General features: G+C 52.8%; 1 protein-coding gene across 1 annotated transcript in view; it reads left to right on the forward strand.

The window, feature by feature from the left end:
* The window catches only part of NXN (nucleoredoxin), a 48,312-nt gene that overhangs the window by 17,450 nt on the left and 9,815 nt on the right, over positions 1-21,047 (forward strand). Inside the window, exons 2-5 of the mRNA XM_068415870.1 lie at positions 16,904-17,021; positions 18,308-18,441; positions 18,855-18,955; positions 19,471-19,577. Coding sequence (XP_068271971.1) covers positions 16,904-17,021; positions 18,308-18,441; positions 18,855-18,955; positions 19,471-19,577 — 460 coding nt within the window. The remainder of the gene's footprint in view (positions 1-16,903; positions 17,022-18,307; positions 18,442-18,854; positions 18,956-19,470; positions 19,578-21,047) is intronic.

A 21,047-nucleotide genomic window follows, 5' to 3' on the forward strand; every position in this document is an offset into this window, starting at 1 on the left:
AAAAAAGAAGTTTATGGTATAAGTCTGATTTTGGCACACGAGAGGAAGGGAAGCTGGGGCTTTCTGTAAATCCCCTTGGTCATCCAGCTTTAGCCCACCACGTCTTGGAGAGAGTGGCGCTGGGAGAAGCGGAGCGGTGACAGCCAGGGGCTCGTCCCGCCCTGCCCGTGGCTCTCTGAGCCTGGTGGTGGGGCAGGGGTGGATGGAGGGTTTCCTTTCCACCGCTGCAGGAGAGCTGGGGTCCAGCCCTGGAGCTGGTGTGGCTCTGGCTTGTGAATGGGGGCAAGGCAGCCCCTTCCTGGCTGGCCTCGAGGACGGGAGGAGGCTGCTGCTGCCTGCTCGGGGCTCGCGTTTGCCTTCGCCTTGCTGCACGCACCGCCTGGCCCGGGGAACCGAGGGAGCCTCGGGGACAGACAGGTCTTGAATTATCTGCAAAGAGTGTTCGCAGCACTATCTCCTAGGGAAGCTGCTTTGTGGTTTGTTTTTTTTTCTTTATAAACATTGGATTTTATTTTATTTTTGTTACAAAACCCACATAACTGATTTCCCTTGGAATCTTCTGCAGGCGTCTGCTCTGAGTGTGTTTTGGCCTCGCTGCCCAGTGCTGGTTTTGAATCCCAGTCCCAGTGGTGGGAAGCTTTTAGAATTAATGCCAGTTGTATTTTTTTAATAGAATCACAGTGTCCGCCTGTGGCTTTTAAACAAATATCCTTGGCTTTATGTTTTGCCTGCAAGGAGCCGGTATCCAAGGGGTGTGTAGCCAACAACAGCGACTCGGCAAGGATGCAGCATTTCCCCTTTGTCAAAAATGACTTTGTATTTCTTGTTGTAGCCTAGCGTGCTCCTCCCCGACCCCGCTGCTGTGCCTCGCTGTGCTGATCCACCGCAGCGGGCAGGATACGTGCCTTCGCGTGGGGCTGTGCTGCAGGCTCCCCAGGGAGGTGTGCGGCAGCCCCATCAGTGAGTAACTTAAAATTATACCTGGGGAATACAGAGGAGGATTTGTACCTGGTTTGAAGATGTGGCTCCCGAAGCAGAAGGTAATTTTTCAGGATGTAGCACCGTCCTTTTGATCCCGACCTTCCCTTTATTTCCTTTCCAGCATGTCTTTTGTCGTGCAACCTCTGCTGCCACGCTCGCTCGCCGACCTGCCGGCGCAGGTTTCTGGCAGGACGGTGAGCATCTTGTGGTTCTTTTCCCTTTGATGTTGGTCACTGTCAGCAGAGAGTTTGAAGCTGGTCTGATGGGTAATAGCTGATAGATAATGTAAAGTATTAGTAAAGAAATTAAAAGAGAGCAGAAGACTGCGGTGGTGGTACCAGCAGGAACGCCCAGGGAGAGCAGTTGATTTCAGTGTTGAGGAAGGTCAGTACAAACATGCCTTTCACCTGGGATGGGAGAGGGAGGCAGAAACCCTGAAAACAGGTTTGTATCTGCATGAAGCTTCCGTAACTGAAGAGCCATCTATATCCTAGAAGAGGCTTTTATTTATTCCTTGGAATCCAGAGTGTGTTGAGCACGTGTTGGCCATGCAAACTCTCAGCTTTGCTGTAAATCTGCGTTTTGGCAGTGCTCGTCCAAATGCCATATTATCCAGATAGGAATAGGTAGGGGATTAAAGCAGAATCCTTTGCTATTTATGGACTCCCTTGGGGAATACGTTGTGGTATTCTTTTGAATCAGCTAAAAGGTAACCACAACAACCCAATGCTGTGCATGCTGAATCTTCCCTGTGGCCCTCCTGTAGTCCTGCAGAGGGGCAGGGGGGGATGTGGTGAGATATTTCAGCTCGCAGATCTGGAATAGCGTTGTTCAGGCTCTAATGATCTCCCACCTGCTGATTCCCTGGGATTCAGAACAGAATGTGGGACACGTGCTGAGTTTTTTCAGAAATGGGCTGGGTTTGGAGCGTTAAATCTCTGCTTTCGTAAGCAAGTGCAAACTTGGAAAGTGTTAATTATTTTGTACTATCTGTAGAAGCTGCTAAGCCTTTCCCCCCCTCTTCGTGACAGTCTTTATAGGCTCAGGCCCTGCGTATCGGGGTGTCCCTGCTGGTGCGGGAGCGGAGGAGCGGGCTGGGTGCCAGCCTGCCAGACGGACTCTGAGTCTGGAAGCATTCAGCGGAGCTGCTGGCTCAGCCCGTCCTGACGCCCTTCAGCAAACTGAGCAGCAAGAACTTACCCGAGAAGGGCTTTTCTCCTCCTTTTGTGATTGTCAGTAATCCAAAGTGCTGCATGTGTGTGCACAGCGTTTCACCGTCCCCAGTGGAGAGAGGAGGTCCTCAGCCCTCCTGGAGAAAACACAGAAGACCCATCCAGCTGGGTGTGAGTTTTACGCTGCTGTACTTTGGGACACTGTAGGCAGGTCTGCAGGTGGATCTCTTCCCTCGGCTGCATCCTAGCATATAGTACCAGCAAGGACCGGGCACCTGGACCCTCAGACACCCCTCCACTTGCCCACCACCTTGCAAAACCATGCATGTAGCTTCTAACATGCAGAGCAAATGCCATGAACTTCATAAATGGAAGGCAAGCGAAGTTTTTGTGTGGGGGTGCAGCTTTACAGACCAGCTGGCTCCAGTTTGGTTTCTCCAGGCTTGGGAATTTCCTGGGTTTGGGTGTTTATTCCAGCTCCTTGCCCGCTCCGTGGTGGGGGAGAGCAACGCAAAGACTCTGAAATGCTGCTTTCTCTTACAAAACTCTTGCTTTTTGTTCAGGAGCAGCAGGTTTGTCCTTGGCGGGGGACAAGCACACCTTGCTTCCCACATCCCCTTCGTGCAGGGCTTAACGCAGCCCATGTCTGTAAGTGCTCACTGAGAAACAGCCAAACTGAGGAGCGAGTGGATGGCCGGCGCTCTCTTTCTCCTTTATGTGCCTGTTTAATTGGATAATACGCGTGGCCTTGCCTTTCTGTTTAGCTTAGGGTTTGTTATGACAAAGAAGATGGATTTTTCCTGGCTCTTGCACGCACAGTATGTAAACCAACACGACGCAGTACGCGGTCGGCGCGTGAAGCCTGCCACGACCTGGGAACTCGGGCTGTGCTTCGGTGCGACCCGCTGACATCAACTTGTTGCTCAGTGTCCATGTTGCACCTCTGCGACTGGGAAACACGTCTCTTCTTACCCGTGTAGCCACTTGTGCTGCTCACCAACGCATGGGGCTTGTTTCCGATTGTTTTTACTGGAAATAGGGGCTTTGGGGAGAAGAGATACCTTTGAGGTATCTTTGTCTTCACCTCTGGACCTGGTGAATTCTTGGAAAGCGTGGGGAGGGAGCCTGCCTGTGTCTTCAGCTGGTTTTGCTCTCCCCTGTTAGTACAAGCAAATTGCCCTCTAGTCTTGGCATGGTTTTTGTGCAGACTTTTCCTTGAGTCCTGGGTTTCTGCGCCCTTATTTCCCTCCTAGGAACTGGTTTTTTTTTCCCTGTGCCTTGTAATTCCTGGGTGATTTCTGTAATTTATCAGTGCTAGGCTTGTCAGCAGAGACTTGGAATGAAAGGCTTTGTAGTGTGCTGCTTAGCTGGCTGTATAAACATGAAAGTACCAGGTTTTTAACTAGCTTGCTCACATGGCTTTCCTCTGCAAAGCTTTAGCCAAAACACTCCCCTAGATAAAAGGGATGCTGAGAAAGTCCAGGTCAGCCGGAGATTGTCTGAGAAGGGGTATGACATTGATCTTTGTTTTAGTTCTACTTTTATTTCTTGTAACTTCTCAGTAAGAGCAGAGAATGAGGATAAATTGTTTTCATCTCTTGGTGGTCAAAGATTAAGATGGATGAGGCAGTGGGCTGCCTGGAAGAAGGTGTTGAGTAAGAGCCCAGCTGTGTCCCCCTTCTCTTGCATCCTGGATGAAGTTGGCTTGATGCTTCCTGCTTCCCAGGCGCCCTTCCGTAAATATCTGAGCTGGTGAGTGATGCCTTGAGTTTTTTTGAGCTCTTTGAACTTAGAATGAATGAGAATGGCTCTGGGGATGAGGCTTCTCATCAGTCACTCGCCTTTCACCTCTGAGGGCAGGGGTTTGAATCAGGTGTGGCATTAGTTTGGTGCCCCTTAGGTCACGTCCTGCTAAGCCTGCCCAAGGTGCCGGGTGTTTGCCTTAGCTCATGCAGATCCAAAAAAACAGAGTTTTAGATTTGAACGTTGTGTTTAAGAGTAAAGAAAGGGTGAAGGAGGCTTTGGGTAAGAGGCAGTGGGGTGTTTGGGTCCAGGCTCTTGGATTTCAGTCAGGGTCTTCCTTTGACGTTCCTTGTGCAAATTTTCACAGAACAGGAATAGATCTCATCTGCCTCCCAGATTCAAATCTATAGGGAGAAGTTTCCAGGAAACCTTGGGCAATATTCATCCTGTTTTGGGAGGGCACAGGAGGGGTGTACTGCTGGGAAGGGGGATTTTTGGGCTGGTGTCTGTGGGAGCAGAGGCACTGCACTTGTGGTGGGGGATGTACTGCAGCACCATCGCGCTTTAGGTGTTTAGTGAATTCTGTTTGTAAAAGTGGAGTCAGTTCATCACCAAAAGTGATGAAAATGCGGGACCCTTGGGCAGGGGAAGTGGTTGTGTTGGAGCCTCAGTATTTTGCTCCGTTCCTGAGAAAAAAAACCCTGTTTGAGGGAGAGGGGAAGGTGTTGCTGTTTGGCACCCATGCATGGTGTAATTAGGGCTTGCTTTATGTGGCAGATGTGAAGCTGCTGTGCTGGGGTGGAGCGGGGCTGGCTCTGCTCTGCTCCGGGGCAGCTCCTACCCCTGCTCCGGGGCAGCCCTGCCTTGGCAAGTCCTCCCTCTGCTGCCTCTCCGGTCAGCCTCTCCTGTCTGATTGAGAGCCTCCTGGCACGCCGTGCTCTCTTGGTGTTGTCGTTTTGTTAATGAGCTTCTGAAGAAGACGCTGCCTGGCTGTGGGTGCAGGCAGGGATTGTGGGTCCCTCATGTTCTGCTTTGCACGCTCAGGCATCCACGGGGAAGGAGCATCGGAGAAGTGCTCAGCTTTGCACCCCACGAACGGGGCTCCCTGGGGTGTGCAGCAAGAGCTGGGCTTGAGTTCTGAAGCACCAAGAGAATTTCCTACAAAAACACGTTACTGCTGTTTGCTGCTGCTGCTGGAGTAGCCGCTGGCTAGCGTCCTTCATAGTGTCACTAAGAGGGGACTGAAGCTCGAAGGGGCCTTTTTACTCTGCTCTTTACCCCAAGCCAAAAGCTTTGGGGTGGGGAGGAGCTGGTGGGTGCAGTCAGGGCATGGCGCTGGGCACTGGCCCTCGGGTGCGTGGTGGGGCGGCTGCCTTCCTGCCCTTTGATGTGCTGCGGGGTATGTAATGAGCATCTGCCCTCTAAGAGAAAACAGATTTGAGTTATAAAGTTGAAAAAAAGAGGGAGCAATTTTGCTTAATCATTTTCACGCGGATCCACAGGCGTTCCTGTAAAAGCGAGCGGCGTCTGGTTCAAGGGCAGCCCTGGCTGCTCTGAGCTCTCCTGCAGCTTCTGCAGTCTCAGGCAGAGATTGATGTTCCAGATGCTGTTCCCAGCAATGGGATCAATGACGTGCTTATTCAGACTTTTCATTTTTTAAAGAAAAAACCAAAAGAGTAGATCATACTTTTTAAGATCATCTGAAGTATCAAGGATCTGTGAGCCTTTTTTTTTTTTAATCCCAGAGCAGGGCAGTGCAAATTATTTCCCTATTTATGAACACCACTCAGAAGGCAGAGGGAAGTGAGCTACCTGCCTTGGTACCTTGGTATTCACCCCTTCCCTCCCTCCAGCTTCTAGTCACTGCAAGAAATACAGGATTTTTTTTTATCCCAGACACAAAGCATTCATTTCAAGGAGAAAGGACTTAAATGCAGCAATGCCCCCGTGCCCTGCACGCTGTGCTGGTGTGCGCTGTCTGGGCCTCTCCAAACTTGTTTGTGTATGTGGGAAAGTTACCGAGCGACAGGGGAAGTGCTGGGAAGCTTTGGAGATCTGATTTAAATCTGATGAAAATGCAAGGCTGCTGCCTGCTCGGCTTGTCAGCTACAGGCACCCATCGAGGCAGCTGCGAGAATGGCTCCTGTGAGTTTGGTTTGCCAAAACCAGGCTTGTTATTTACCCGTTTCCATCTATAGAGGGGCCAGTGCTGCCCACCTCCGAGAGCCTTGTGGTGGCTGGTGTGTTGGTTTGGAGGTGGAGAAGCCCTGGGAGAGACCGATGTCACTTGCCAAAGTCCCCAGGTTTGGCAGGAGCTCGCCCTGTGTCGCCGCAGCAAGTCCCGTGGGAATGGGAGTCCTTAACCACTGCGCCAGCTCTCTTACGTGCCGCCTTGGCTGATGAGCTTTGATTAGAGAGATCACAACTGATGAGTTTCCCTTGGGTTTGGCTCCTGGCGTACCCTTCGGCTGTCCTGGAGTGAGAGTTTCTGGTGGCGATCGGTAAAAGCCACTCGCCAGGAGAAGCAACAGCATCTTGTCCATCTCGGGAAGAGTCTGGCTGCCTGCTGGGACAGACCCCGAAGCCCACACTTGGCTTTTGGCAACGTGAGCAGGCGGCATCCGAGCAGACCTGCAGACTTGCCCGGGGTAGATGTCACAGGTTAATTTTTGCCCGTTCACACACTGCATGAGATACAGCAAAAAATTCCACAAAGCAAATGGGAATTAAGCTGCAGGTTTTGTTCTCATTAGTGTAAAGTCATAAAATCTGGTGTTCCTGATGTCTCTGAGGAGAGAAGGAGAATTAACTTCTGGAGAATGTAACTGGAGGACACTTAAAAGGCAAATTGTTTGCATACTTTCTTTAAAATTTGCATGAGTGTAGTAAAAGGTCATCGTAACTGCAGAGTCTCCTCCTCAGATCCTCGCCCGCCGGTGGCTGATCGCAAGAGCCTGTTGCTAAGTGTTCCTGGAAACGGAATGGAGATGAAGCAAGATAATTGAACAAGAAGGAGGGAGAAAGGGGGGAAAAAGCTTGGAGCTCCAGCAGAACCGCAGGGCTGCCAAGGAGATGAGTATGTTGGAGTTTGTCTCAGTGGCTGCATTTAATCAGTTCTGACCCAGGGGTGGGGAGGGGGTGACTGAGCCTGAAACTTCGTGGCAATTCCTTGGAAAAAGCCGCGTGGACACAAGCGGGTGATTTGCGCGCGTTTCCCGTGGCTTGGCCAACTCCAAACACGTTGCTTCCTAGCACTGAGGCTGGAGTGGGGACAGGAAGGCAGACCGTGCTCCCACGGCCTTCTGTGCTCTTCTGGATAAAAAAAAAAATCTCTGTTCCTGCAGCACACATTTTGTTAGCCTGGGATGATCTTCTGGATGGTCAGGAATCATGGAGAGCAACAGGATAAAACAGGAACGTAAACAAATCCAGAGCTTGACTAATGCAGAAACCCTTTAGCTCCAGGTGACTCCTGAGGGTTATCTTCTGCCTGTCTCTTGTCAGGCTTCTCTCTGAGGAAACAACTGATAGTTGTTTCGTGTATCATAAAATCAAATAAACCCCTGATGCAGCTCCTTTTTATTGCCAAAAAGACAAGGAAGCAAAACTTCCTCCGTAACTTTGGTCTTTCTCTAGTTGAAGCTCTTGTAAAAACACGAGACATTGTCTGGATCAATTTCCTGGAAACAGTTTTCGTAACTGTTTCTGGAGTGATTTTTTTATCATCCCAGAGCATTTTACAAACTCTGAATATAGTAACAGCCGAAATACAGCCACATCCGAGGAAAGTGGCTGCCAGCGCACAGCAGTCCTCGGCGTTTTATAAGAGAACACACGATCGGCTCTTCCTTTTGCACAGAACCGCCCTTATTCCCACCAGAGAGACGAGGTAACGCTGCCACCGTCCAGCCTCTGCATCACCTCCTGGGTCATCTCCTGCATCACCTTCTGGGTCACCTCCTGCATCACCTGGTTCACCATCGCCTTGAAGCCTTGGTGGTGCCTGGGGTTGGTCCTGTCTTCCCAGTGCTGCGTTTCATCCGTGTGCTCACTCACGGGCTCTCGCCCCTTTGAGAAACTCTATATCTTGTGACTTCTGTCAGTCAAGTTGGGATCTAGCTGGAGGTTTTGACCTTGCTACTGATTTATCACTGTCCCTGTTCACCTTTTTAATTGGTTTGGCAGTTGCAGGACATGCTGCTCAAGCCTTGAAATAAGAAGAGGGAGTCGCTGTCTCATTCCTCCCCAGTCGATGGCTCTGGAACCGGGGGCCTCTTGCTTCTCAGTGCCGGGTTTCATGGCACGGATCGGGTTCCCTCGCTTGCCCCGCACCTGGCCCACCACGTGTGTGTGTCGTAAACCCCACATCCCCTCAGCCTCATCTGCCTGGCCCCCTCCGGGCTCGCCCAGCCCTGGTTATCCCTTCCCTCCCTGCCTCCTCTGCCTCCTGCCCAGCCCATTCCACGTCTGCTCCTTCCCCAGCCCTCCCCATTTCTCCGTCCCTCTGCCTTCTCCTCGCAGCTGATGCCACCGGCTTTGGAGCACAGCTCAGTGGGTCAGCCCCGCTGCAGAGTTTGGGTGGGGAACCGGCTTCTCCAGCCCCCTGCCTGCCGACTTGTGCTGCAGTGGAGATGTTTAGTGTGTCTGAGCTGCGGGCAGCTTTGTTCTGCTCCGGTTTTTATTGCGTGCAGGTGACTAATTGCAAACGCAGGACTTGCCGTGGCGTTTTCCCCTTCAGAGGTCGGTGGCTCGGCGTCGGGCAGGTTTATATTTCCAGCCCTTGCAGCTTTTCTGCTGCGGGGCCGAGTGTCAGTGTGGGGAGCAGGAGGAAGAGGAGGAGTGCTCAGCAGGAGGGCTTTTTTCCAGGCAGCCTGACCCGTTACATCCATCCTGCCGGTGTCACGAGTCGGTCTGATGGCCCTCCTGCAGGGCACCCAGTGCCGGCACCGGCCACCGCGGCTCTGGGCTCAGCTGTGCTCGGGAAGTGTTAGGAGGACGTTGTTAGCTCCCGGCGTGTTTTGACCCGAGTGAGGCTGTGGAGCGAATCCCTCGAGCTGTGCCGCCCTTCCGAGCTGTGAGCAGAGCCCGGTGCCTGTCCTACATGCAAAGCCCCAAGCTGCCCCAGCAGCGTGGACTGTGAGCAGACGCCGTGGCTGTGGCTATGGCCTTTCTAGCTCTGCAGCTGCGTAACCTTTGCGTGAAATCCCTCCTTGGGTTGCAAACCAGGAGCGCTGCCAGACTGAGATCCGACGCCGTCGGCTCTGGGACGCCAGGATGGATGTGGCTGCAGGGAGGGCCAGACCTGATGTGCAGTAACCAGTGCACCCTCTCCCGAGATCACTGGAGCGACTGGAGGAAGGTATTAAATTAATAATTTAAATTAATAATTTTAAATCATCTGAGCATTTGCAGTGACGCAGGCGCTGTGTCGAGCGGAGGTTTTTGTAATGACGTGTCAGCAGCGATGCTGCAGATGAGCTATTGCGTTTCAAAAGCCGCTGTGTAACGAGCAGGTTTCCCTCCAGTGGGTGTATCAGCAGCAGTGGGCACGAGGAGGTGTTTGCAGATGTCCTGGTAGTTTTAGGGTCTTCCATGTTGCCTCCTGGTGCTGGCGTGCCCCAGGGAGGTCACTGTTGACGAGGCTCCTGGCACTGCGGCACCCCGAAGCCCTCGCTCCCCTGGGTGCATTACAGTGCTAACAGATACTCTGTTGTTTTCCTTCTTTTTTTTGATCTGATTGTGTAAGGTTCCCTTTCGGATTAACCACTGAAAACAAAACAGAAACCACACTAATACCTCATTGTGTGCGTTAAATGGAAAAAAAAAAAAATACCAATTGCCCTGCAGATCTAAAAGGCTTTTGTGTTTGGTGGGAACTCTGTCTAAACTCGGGGCTTGTCAGAAGTGTTTGTTTCTTAATGATCCGGGATTGCGAGGTGTTTGACCTCGAGATTGCTGCCAGCGCTCGGTGCCGGCTGCCTTCGGGCGAGCGGTAGCAGAGGCGGCGGGTAGGAAACCCGGGCTGTGACGTGCGGCGGTCCTGGCAGCCGTCCCGCTGCCAGTGACGGATGAGACTGGGGACCAGGAGAGACCCTGAACTTCAATTCAACGTCCCAGACTGCTACCCGGCCCCTCGCTTTTCCCATAAACAGATGGAAAAATAACCCTTCCCCATAGAGAGAGAGAAATTATTATTTTTTCTTATTACCTTTGTGTTTACATAGCTGTTTCTTACTCAGTGCTAGTCATTTGGGGGCGTGATTTATAGGGGCCATGTATGATACACCTCTACACATGTCTTAAATTGTTCCCGCAAACACTTTAACTCGCTCTGTCCTCACTGCTTTTTATGTGTTTGTCTTGCTGTCTTACCTACCAGAAATTGTGAAAAAACACCAGTGAAAAACAGGTGACAGAGGCTGGGTTCAAGGTGCTGGCAGACCCCCTGGGTTCTGCACCCATCTTTGTGTGAGCCCCGTTCTCCTGGGGGTAAAGAGAGAGTGCTTGGCCCAAAGCATCCTTAAATTCTACATCTTCAGGCTGTTGAATACCATTTGACGAGCACCTGGGGATAAAAAGAGATTTATAAAAGGCATCCTTGTTGTGTTGCTAGACCAGCCTGTCTGTAGCATCCTCCTGCACGGTTTGCTGCCTGCCTTCTTATCTGTATGTTTAGACAAACGCTACTTTGCCCTGATCCCGGGATCAAACCGAGCTGCCAGCCCAGCGCCGCTTTGAAACTTGCACGTATAAAACAACCAGGCCACCTCCTGCGTCGGCTCTGGGCCCTGGGGCTTTGCTCTCCCATAGATCATGTTAACTGCTCTTCAGTTCTGCTCAAATTAAATGTTTTCCTATCAGACGGGGGCTGCGGAGGCTCCAGCCTGTCAGTCTGCGTGTGCGTCAGGGGGAGCGGAGGCAGCGGGGCGAGCGCGCCAGCCGTGTGCTGCTTTGCCCTGGGATAATATGCTCAGCTCGCGGCCGGCTGGACACCTTAGCGTGGGAAACCGCAAAGAGCAGCGGTGCCGGTGCTGGGAGACCAGGGCGGTGAGAAAACGGGAGGAAGCGAGGGCGCCGGGACGTGAGGTTGGGCTGGCCCCGGTTCCTCCTGCGGAGCTCCTCGGGGAACAAAGAGCAGCCGACCGCTGGCAGAAAACCCTGCGGAGAGGATTTCCTCCTGCTCCGGCTCCAAAGCTTTTGCCGTTGTGTTTCGTGGCCGGGAAGAACAAAAGCCCAGGGTTGCGAGCTGGGTCCTGCCAGGGTCTCCCCTGCCCCACCGCTGGCTGCAGGGAGATGGGACGGCTGCAAGCTGGGCCGAGCTGTGCTGGTCTCCTGCCATAGAGCTGCAAATGAGGAGAGGGTGGAGGTGACAAGCAGGACTTTTGATTTGATTTGTTTATTTTTTCTCTCATACCAAGTCATATTGCTGGGACGTGGCTGACGAGGGGAGCATCCGCAGCAGGCGCTGCCGGGCCGAGTGCTGGGGTAAACTGGTCCTAAGGTTGGTTTTAGCTGGGCTTTCTCCCCCCATAGGCAGCATGGGGGCAGAGGGGAATGGTAACACGGCAGCCTGGCTGCCCACCCATCCGTGTGCGCCAGCAGCCCCGGTGCCCTGCGCTGTCAGTCTCAGCCGTTCACACCAATCTTGTTTATTGCAATTCCAAATCCTCCCTCCTCAGCTCGTTAACGTTCTCGGAGCAGATGCCTCTCTCACCATTGTATTTTGTTAATTAGATTTTTATTTGCTTTCAGAGAGAAACAGCAGCACAATGGATGTTAATTTATCCCAAGCCTTGCTCGGTCTCCTCTGCGTCGCAAGGTCAGACTTTGGTGTGCACCATCTGCCCTCGATGCCTCCCACGCCGCTCGCTGTGTGTCGTTCCCGCACTGCATCTCCTTTCCTTTGAGGGGGTTCCCTTAGGCACGAAGGGAGAGGAGCGGCAAGGGAGGGCTGGAAGAGGAGCCTTCACTCGAGCTGAGCTTGAATTGCAGGGACAGGCGTGACCTGGGTTTAAATTGCCAGGGTGAGGGAGCAGCCTGTCCTGCAGCCCCGTGCCTGCTGTCTGCAGAGCCTGGGTGGCCCCTGGTGCTTGTAAACCCTTTAAGGCGCGATGTAAAAGCCGCAGTTTAACATCGCGAGTGAGCGAGGGCAGAGAGGTCCCCCGCAGCACCGGCCCGTGGGAGCGGGGCGGTGGGGATGGACGTGGCTGTCTCGCCAGCCTGGAGCTGGAGGCAGCGCTGGGAAATGGGCTCTGCCAGCCCCCGCAGCCCTGGACCACGGGTGCTTTTCTACCCGAGCGCTGCTTGTGAGCTCCTCAGACTTCGTGTTTCAGCCTGTGGCTCTGGAATGAGACCGGCAAGAGCTGAGCTCGTGTCTGTAAGGGAAACCCCACTGTGCTCTCGCGTGGGCCCTCAGGGGCTGCTGGAAAGTGGAGTCTTTCCAACGCCTCACCGGAGGAACCACCCAGACCCGGGGGGTGTTGGCTGCAAGGGTGAATTTTTAGAAAAAAAAGTGGGTTTGCGTTTCATTTAGCAGAAAGCAGCAGCCATCCGCGTTGGGAACGTGTTTGTTATTGCTGAGGGATCTCCTCTTGAGTGTTTAAACCAGCTTTGGCTGTCGCTGGTCAGGGTGGCAGCGAGGGCTGCGGGGTGAGCAGAGGCAGCGTCTGCCCCGCTGCTGGCACGGGCAGGTGCCTCAGACCCCCGCGGCTCCCACGTGGAGGCAGCTCCGTACCCCGTGGAGGATGGAGGCGTGAGAGCTTTCGTGGTCCAGGTTCACACAGCAGCAGAGAAACGCAGCCCCCGACGAAGGCGGGGGGACGGCTTTCCCACCGGCCAGGGCTCACTTCACTGCGAGCAGTTGTGCTTTCTGCTTGCCAGCGTTAACTGCTGCGGCTCAGGATTTATGCTAGTAAGTGAACACGAGCAAGGGCTGATAAATCCATCAGCACAACCAAAAATAGCGCTCGGCAGCTGTTGGGAGCAGGGGATCCCTTCCCCACCGGCACCCGCAGAGCAGGAGGGGATTTCACCCGCCCCGGCAGGGTGCCAGCCCTGCGTAGAAACAGCCGTGGGCTGCTGGGGAGACCTCTCGTCTGACACCTTTATCTGGAAAAATTATTGCAGCTGCCTGCAGACTTCTCTCTAACGTGCCTCTTGGCCAGGTATTTCCCAGTCACCAGGGTGGGGGAAATAACCGAGCTGCTGGTGTGGAGGGCGGCTTTGTGAGCGATGCTGCGTGCTCCTGCATGGCTTGATGTCTTGCCTCAGACCTTGGATAATAAGCAATGTTTTAAAGTCTCTCATGGCCGGTCGTGGATGGGGTTGCAGAGGGAGCCCAGGACTGTGGTTTCCAGGTCCTCCAGGACAGCGTGGTGATGCTTTGCGGAGGGATAAGGTTACCAGAGGAATCTGGTGACTCTGGTTTTTCCACTGGGCTGCTGTACTTAACTACCTGCACAGGAGCCAGAGAGGTTTCTGTGAAGCTGGTGAGCCTGTATGGCGTCTTGCGAGGGGCTCTATTTCCTCACTCCTTCCCCAGCGGGTGTCTTGGGGTGAGTGTGGAGTTTAGGAGGCGTGCAGGCTGACTCAGGAGCAAAGGGCACTCTGAGAGGATCAGCTGCTTTCGGGCTGGGTAGTCCATGGTTTATTTCCACATCTGTGTTAGCTTTGGCTTGATCCCACAGATTTGCAACAGCTGGTGGGAAGCGGAGCAGAGATCCCCTCTTTAAATGGATGATCAAATCCTCAGAGCGTGGAGTGTGTTATTTCTGTGTCATCCTCTTCACGGCAGGAAAAACAGCTTTTAAAAGTTGCTGAGGCAGCACTCTGCCCCACCGCCTGAGCTGTCATCCCATCGTCCTGCGGTCTCGGAGCAAGTCGTAATTTGCTTCCCCCATCCCACGCCCAGCCCGACACAGCATCCTTTGCGAGCGGTGTGGTCAGGCAGGTATTTGTACGAGGGAGGCCTCTTGTCTCCTGGGCTCTCCTTCCTGCTTGGAGCACAACCAGCACACGTCTGCCGAGCGGGACCGAGGAGGAGCTCATCTCCTTTCCAGAGCCTGCGTGTGTGCAAACCCTCGTCATTTTACCCTGAGAAAAACTATATGGTGCAGCAGCTTGCTACAAGACGGGTTGGATCATCCTGGTGTTCAGAGGCTTTAGGTGGAGAGCAGATGTCTGCTGGAAGCTGCAGTTCAGCCGTGGTGTGGTGTGGGAATCCCATAGCGAGCTATCTTATCCAAAAAGCCTGGCTGAAATAAGCCAGGCCTATTTCCTATCAAGGTTCTGCTCTTCCAGGTCAGACCTGCAGTAAAAGGAGCCATCAGGTTTCTTTCAGAAGTGTCTGACAGGCTTTGGAAAGCCGAGCCTGGCTGGAGGGGGCCAGGGCGGTGGGAATGGTGGTAGAGCCTGGCGCTCGTCCCGCAGCATGTGCGTTTCTCATTCCCCATCAGCTTTCCTAGCACACAGGAGAGTCATAGCACCGTTTGGGTTGGAAAGGACCTTTAAGATAATCATCAAACCAAAGTGCTCCTGCTTTAAACAGCACATTCCTGTACTTTGCCATACAGACAGTGAAATTAATAGGGTTAGTGCATCGAGATCACTGACGTGCAATTCAAGGCTTTTATCCCTTCTCCTGTGGACCCTCACTGATGAGTTAGAAGTGGCAACCCTCCATTTCATGGGGACAGAGTATCTGGACTGTAGATTACCTGTACCACAGATGTCTGGGCAGCCAAGACTAGTCTCTGCAAAGGCAGTCTGAGCCCGGTGGGGCCTGAGGGCGTGCACGTCCTGGTTTGGTTTGGTCTTATCCCCTTACCTGGGGTATTCCAGCCCCATCCCTCTGAGCATGGTGAGTCAATGCAGCCTCTTGGCTCTGAAGCACAGACCCTGCTGCTTTCCAGCCAAGCCAAACTGCCAGGACCCGCCGTAGTGCCCCAAGGGGAGCTGCCCCTATGCAAAGGGCTTGGAAAATGAGGTGTAATGTGAGCAGCTATTTAAAGAGAACGATCCGATTGCTAGTTGTAATTTCCTCGTTGTTTGCAACACCCTCTTAAATGCCTGTGATCCTTATAAAGAGCTTTTCCCCACCCTTTAAACTTCACAGCAGTGGATTTTACCTTCTGTGGTTTGAACGTGCTCATTGTGAGGGGGATGGTTTGCATTTAGCATGATTCCTTTTTTTTCTTTTTCATGCTCAAGGCCGTTTGGTTTGTGAATTGGCATTGTGAACGAGTCTGCTCATCCCAATAAATATGTCTGTTGGAAATGGAAAGCTGGTGGGCAGAGGACAAAGTGTTGCCTTTCTCTGCGTACTCATAGATGGAGGTTAATCAAGTCCTCCTAGATCAGTGTTAACACTTTCCTGCAGACCCAGGAGGGTTTTGCTAACACCCTGTGTCAAGCAGGCTGGCTCGTGTCACCCATTCAGGTGTATCTTTTGTGAAAAGGTGTTGGAAGAAATACTTAATACAGTGCCACTAAAACCTGAATGTGGATGTGACTTTCTCCTTCAGCTCGATCTCTGGTGAGCAGACCGAGGGAGCCAGTTTGCTCTGCCTGAACGCTGCGTCCCTTTGCTGCCCTCGTTTGCCTGGTCCCCCGATCATTCCCATCTCGGGAAATGGGATTGCCCCAGTTGGGAAGCCAGGGATCCACAGAGCTGGGGCCTCTTTCTGTGGGAAAGCATCTGGGTCCAGCTTCCACGTGAGATGCTGATGGAAGCAGCAGCGTGTTGTGTGAGGGTTTCTCCAGCTCAAACCCACGCTGGCGCTGGGTGGGATTCTCGGTCCCCTCCTGCCTTTCTCCCGTTGCTGGGTTTTATTCTCCAAACCCAGGTTTGTCAGAGTTATAAACACCCGGAGCCTGAGGGGCTTTGTGGAGCAGAGCTTAGGGGAAGGTGGTGATTCATTTCCTTCCCCTCTGGCTCTTGCTACGGTTTGGCTTTTGTTTGAGAGTTTGATAATTCACTGCTGGGCTGTTTAGGTTGAAATGTTTGGAGAACTGTAAGTACAGTGGTGATTGAAGCAGCTCCTCCGTGCAGGGCAGGGTGACAGGCTGCTGCGGCCGCAGCCAGCCCACACCTGCACCTGGGCCGTGCCAGCAGCTGTCGTCGTCGCGTTCCTCCCCGTCCCGGAGAGCTTCTGTACGTGGGTTGAGCTCCGAATTACCCTGTGCCAGAAGCGTATGCTGAGAAATGTCAACCCAGGACCGTGTGACACCCAGAGCACGCGGTTACCGGGGTTGTGTAGAGCCGAGCTCGCTGCAAAACATGACGACCAGCAGACAGCAACGTCTGGACCAGGGTGCCCAAACTGTGGCCATCGTGGCTTTTGTCCGTAGCCGCGGGGACCGCTGCGAAGCTGGCAGTGCGGGGTAGGTGAGCTGGGCTACGCAGCCCCAGGCTGGTGTCAAACCTGTTAATCAGCTCCGGGGACAGACTCGGGAAGCCCCAGTGGCAGAAGAGTTGTGTTTTCTGTGTGTTGGCCTTGTTCTGAGCGTGGCTGTGTCTTGGCAGGGCTTGCTGGTTTGTTTAATGAACGTTGAAATGGGAGGGGAGGAAGCAGCCAGGGAAGTATTACAAATTGCTTCAGAGCAGTGGCATTAAAAGTATTTGTGCTTACCATGTCTTCTAAACAAAGAGCTCAAAGCGTGGTAAATATTATCCCCATTTTACTTGCAAAGAGGCAAATGCAGCAGGAGGAGACACTTTACCTGTGCTCACGGGCAAGCCCACAACAGGCGTGGGATGAACACTGGTCTCACCCGTGGTCCCGAGGGATGGTGTTGATGGTGGGGGTCTCTGCGGGCGCTGGACGCCCCGGCTGGCCCAGCAGCTCTGGGGAGGTGCCCTCATTTGCCTTCGCACGCGTTGCTGAAGCACCAGCTCTGTTCCTGTGCTTAGCTCTGACCTCTGGTCTGAAAGATGCTAACGCCCCAAAAATCTTCCTCTTCACGCTGCCAAGTTTACCCTTCTCTCCCCTCCCCATCTCTTTTTACAGCTGAAGCTGTGGAACAAGTACAGAGTCTCCAATATTCCTTCCCTGATATTTATCGATGCCGCCACCGGGAAGGTGGTTTGCAGGAACGGCCTTCTGGTGATCCGAGATGACCCAGAAGGTAAGACCTGGCGTCCTGTGTGCCATAGAAACATGGGCACCTGGCTGCCTTTTCAGTTCAGTTCATTTCTAATTGCCTTGGAGGGGAAAAAAAAAAAAGGAAACAAACAACTATTGTCAGCCTTAACTAATCGAGGCACTGTATTATTTTCAGCATAATGTTTCCTGCATCATTCCTGCCAGATCTTGTGTTTTAGTTTTGTTTGTTGAAAAGAACAAAGATTTCCCCTCCAGGATTTTTGTCTGAAGTGCTAATGAGGAAGAAGTTAGACTAACTGAAACATTAAGTTTGGATTTTTCCCTGATGGAGGCACATGGACAGACAGACTGATGGCCCAGATTTTGCATACCTTGGGAGCAGAACCCTTCCAAACGCTGGGTGGGACTTTATCACTGACGTGACACTCTGTTAGGATAATGAATTCCCCATTATTTACAAATGCACAGGAAAATGCTACCGTTCCCCGTCTCTGAGGTTTACTGTGCTGGGGGTTGATGTTAAACCCATCTTCTTCCAATTTGCAAAAACCCAAATGAGCAAAACGTGTGCCCTTACTCACAGACTCTGCAGACCAGCTGCTAGGCTGGCCAAGCACGTGCGTCACCGGCTCGTCGTTTCTTCCTGCAGTAGATACCGAGTGTGGTGACCGAGTCTTTAATTGAGGTGGCAGGAACTGTGCAGCGAGCACATGCTGTGGCCTGAGCCATCTGTGATGTTCCCTCCTCTCTGGCTGAACACGTGGACTGATTGCTCGGGGAGCTGGCAGCAGATGATTCAGAGCATTTGTTTGTGTATGTGCGCACACGCTTGCTTTGGGGTACAGAGGGTTAGTCTAAGTTTAGTTTATATCTAGGCTTATATATATAAAACCCTATATATAAACCACTTATATATTTATGTATTGTTTTATAAATAAATATATCTATATATTAAAAAAATAAGGTCAGTATCAGTATAAGGCAAATAGTCTGACTGCATTCCTGAGCACGTACCACCTTGCCCTCTCGTTAAAACAAACACTGTTGATAAGGAGAAGGTGCCTCATCAGGCACAAAACCAGAGCAAGCTTCGTCAAGCCCAAGGTGCTGTGGCTCGGGTGAGGGTGCAGCCTAACTGTGAGGAAGAGGTGGCCCTGGTCCTGGTGCAGAGCTTGGCTTCCCCAGGTCCCCCATATCTTTGCAGAAGGTGGGATGGTTTTTTTGGTGGAACTTTTTGAAACTGTAAATGCTGCATGTGCATCTTGCTGTCCTGTGTTTTCTTCCACCCTCATCCTGACCCCCTTCCAGGTCTGGAGTTCCCATGGGGTCCAAAACCCTTCAGTGAAGTTGTTGCTGGGCCTCTGCTAAGGAACAATGGCCAGATGCTAGACAGCACCGCCCTGGAGGGCTCGCACATTGGGGTCTATTTCTCTGCACACTGGGTGAGTAGTAGGTGCTTTGAAGAGCAGTTGGAGTGAGCTTGGGGGTGCTCTGGGGATCTCCCTGTGGCTCTGGCTGCAGAGTTCTGTGGGAGGGTAAAGACCTCAGGCCGGTTGGTGTTGAAGCAGTGAAGATGCTCCAGCTGTTCTGGAAGAAGCTGCAGCATTGTGGTGGCCTGGCATCCTCAGCTGGCCCTTCAGAAGGGCAAGAGTGGTCAGATTTTAAAAATGGAGGAGGTTTTGTTGGCAACTTATGGCCCATAAGCCCCAGCCACGTTCATGGCTGCTGCCCGGCACTCCAGCAAAGACGAGGTCACATCTGTCTTTTCATGGTCACTAGGTCATCTGGACCTGCTGGGTGTGGGTCTGGCCCCGTGGAGGAGGCGATGTCCTTGTGCACGTGTTGTGTTTTGCAGTGCCCGCCGTGCCGAAGCCTCACCAGGGTCCTGGTGGAGTCCTACCGGAAAATCAAGGAGGCAGGCCAGAAGTTTGAGATACTCTTCGTTAGTGCAGACAGGTAAGGAAGCGCTAACACCTTGTGCAGGCAGAGCTGGCTGTCCCCAAGCTGGGACACTATGAGCATTGCGGAGGCGATTTGATTTGGGGGAGAGCAGGTCAGCTCTGGTATTAGAAGGGCTGCCTGAGTCCTTTGCCTCCTGCCCAGTGGTGAAGAGGAGGGTTAGCAAGGGCAGCAGTGGGCTGAGAGCAGGCTCTGTCCGCAGAGCAGCTCTGTATTGCGCTTTGTGGCTTGTGGGTCTGAGGTCTGAAAGATGCTTGAGCTGCTGCTGTCGCCATGGGTTGACATTCAGATGCCCTAGAGAGTTTGAAATATTTTGTCGGGGAAAAAAATGCACTGTGGACCCCTTCTTGAGGGATGGGGGATGTAGGATTGGTCTGGCTCTCCCTGGGTTGTGTCTGCCAGCAGCCCTTACTGGTGGGCGTTGGTGGAAGGGATGAAGGGCTTTGTAGGCCAGGTTTTTAATGAGTGGGGGAGCTGCAGCCTGGACCCCAAGCCCTGTTCCTCTCGTGCAGGTCGGAGGACTCCTTCAAGCAGTATTTCAGCGAGATGCCCTGGGTAGCGGTGCCCTACGCCGACGAGGCCCGGCGGTCCCGCCTGAACCGACTCTACGGCATACAAGGTAGGAAGGGCTGATGCACAGCTCTCCTTTCTGCTCCTTTTGTTGAGTATCTGTAACGTCTCCTCTTGTTTAACTAAACCAAGAAAACAGCAAAGCGCAGTGCCCCAGGCAGAGCTGCCTCATGTTTCTGCTCTCCACAAACTCACATTCCTACCACCTGCCAGGCAGGACGTTAGTTGAAACAGGACTTCCATAAACAACCTAATTCTTCCTGGAAACTTGGAAACTGTTTTTGGCTTGGATGTTTTTTGTCTAATTAGTGATTTATTTATTTTGCTTTTTCTTGAAGGTTTAAATTTCATTTTCTTGCTGTTCTGTGTAACGCAAAGGCAGGCCATCGCTCTCTTCAGAGGCTGAGGAAGGTGGCATCTGGTTTGTGTTAGTGACATGAATTACAGAAGAGTGTGTGTTTGATGTAAACCATGGCTTCGCCTTTACTGTACGTGCCAGTGCCAGAATTCCAGCAGCCCCGGCTGCTCGGAGGGACGAGGGAGAGGTTCTGTCTGTCTGAGTGGCTTCAAAGGGTCCCGGAGACAATAAAAGCTCACAGCAGCCCTCCTGGGGACTGGCACCTTGTTGCTGCAGGGGACAAACTGCAGCATGGAGACATGCACAGGGAATGGCTCGCATGGAGGTCTCTTGTACGTACACATAGTTTCTCCCAGTGGTTAAAGGGTCCTGCTGTAGCCTGTCTGTTCCTTACCCATTTACATGCGGCATCGGTGAGGTGGGCACAGGCTGGCAGAGGGCTAATGCAGTCTGCAGGGGAGGAGGAGCATTGCCAAAGGTGGCCAAGGGCCTGGGGAGGGTGGCAGGAGAAATAATCCCTCCTTGGGGTCCTCTCCGAATACGCATTCTGGGGTGAGCTCAGGTGCTGTCGCTCAAATCTGTTCCCTGACCTTAAACCAAGAATAACCATTTACCTGCTTTAAATAGCCATCAGTTTGCTGCTTAAGGACCTTCCCCTGAGGCAAGAGCTTTCCAAATTCATCCGTCTTTTCCCAGCCCGCTCACAGACCTCTCCCATGCTGGTTTCGGCTGAGCACTGCAGGACTGCTGCCAGTTTCACTGGGACTTGCTGTAAATAAGGTGTCCAGCCGTGGATACTTGAGCACCAGGCGTGCTGTAGCCAGGGAAACAGTGACAACAGCTTTCCCTCTAACTCCAGCCGCTGGCTCCTTAAATGTCTCTCTCCATTGTGTCCTGACCTGAAAATGTAAATATTTGCTGTTCCCCTGCGCCCTGACCCCTTCCTCTGCCAGGGAAGCTCCCATATTACCCCAGCATTTCAGCTGCTCTCCCGGGGACGCTGACCCTGGGATTTGGGTGTGTTTGAGTGCAAACCCTTCTGCTTACCTGTCACGGTTTTCCTGTAAAGTGGGAACCTCTCCACAAGGATGAACTGCGATTCCACAAAGTCACGTCAAAACGTGGATGCAGGCTCATTTGCACCTTGCGAGGGAGGCATCG

The sequence above is a fragment of the Nyctibius grandis genome, chromosome 18, assembly GCF_013368605.1.
Source record: "Nyctibius grandis isolate bNycGra1 chromosome 18, bNycGra1.pri, whole genome shotgun sequence".
NCBI lineage: Eukaryota > Metazoa > Chordata > Aves > Nyctibiiformes > Nyctibiidae > Nyctibius > Nyctibius grandis.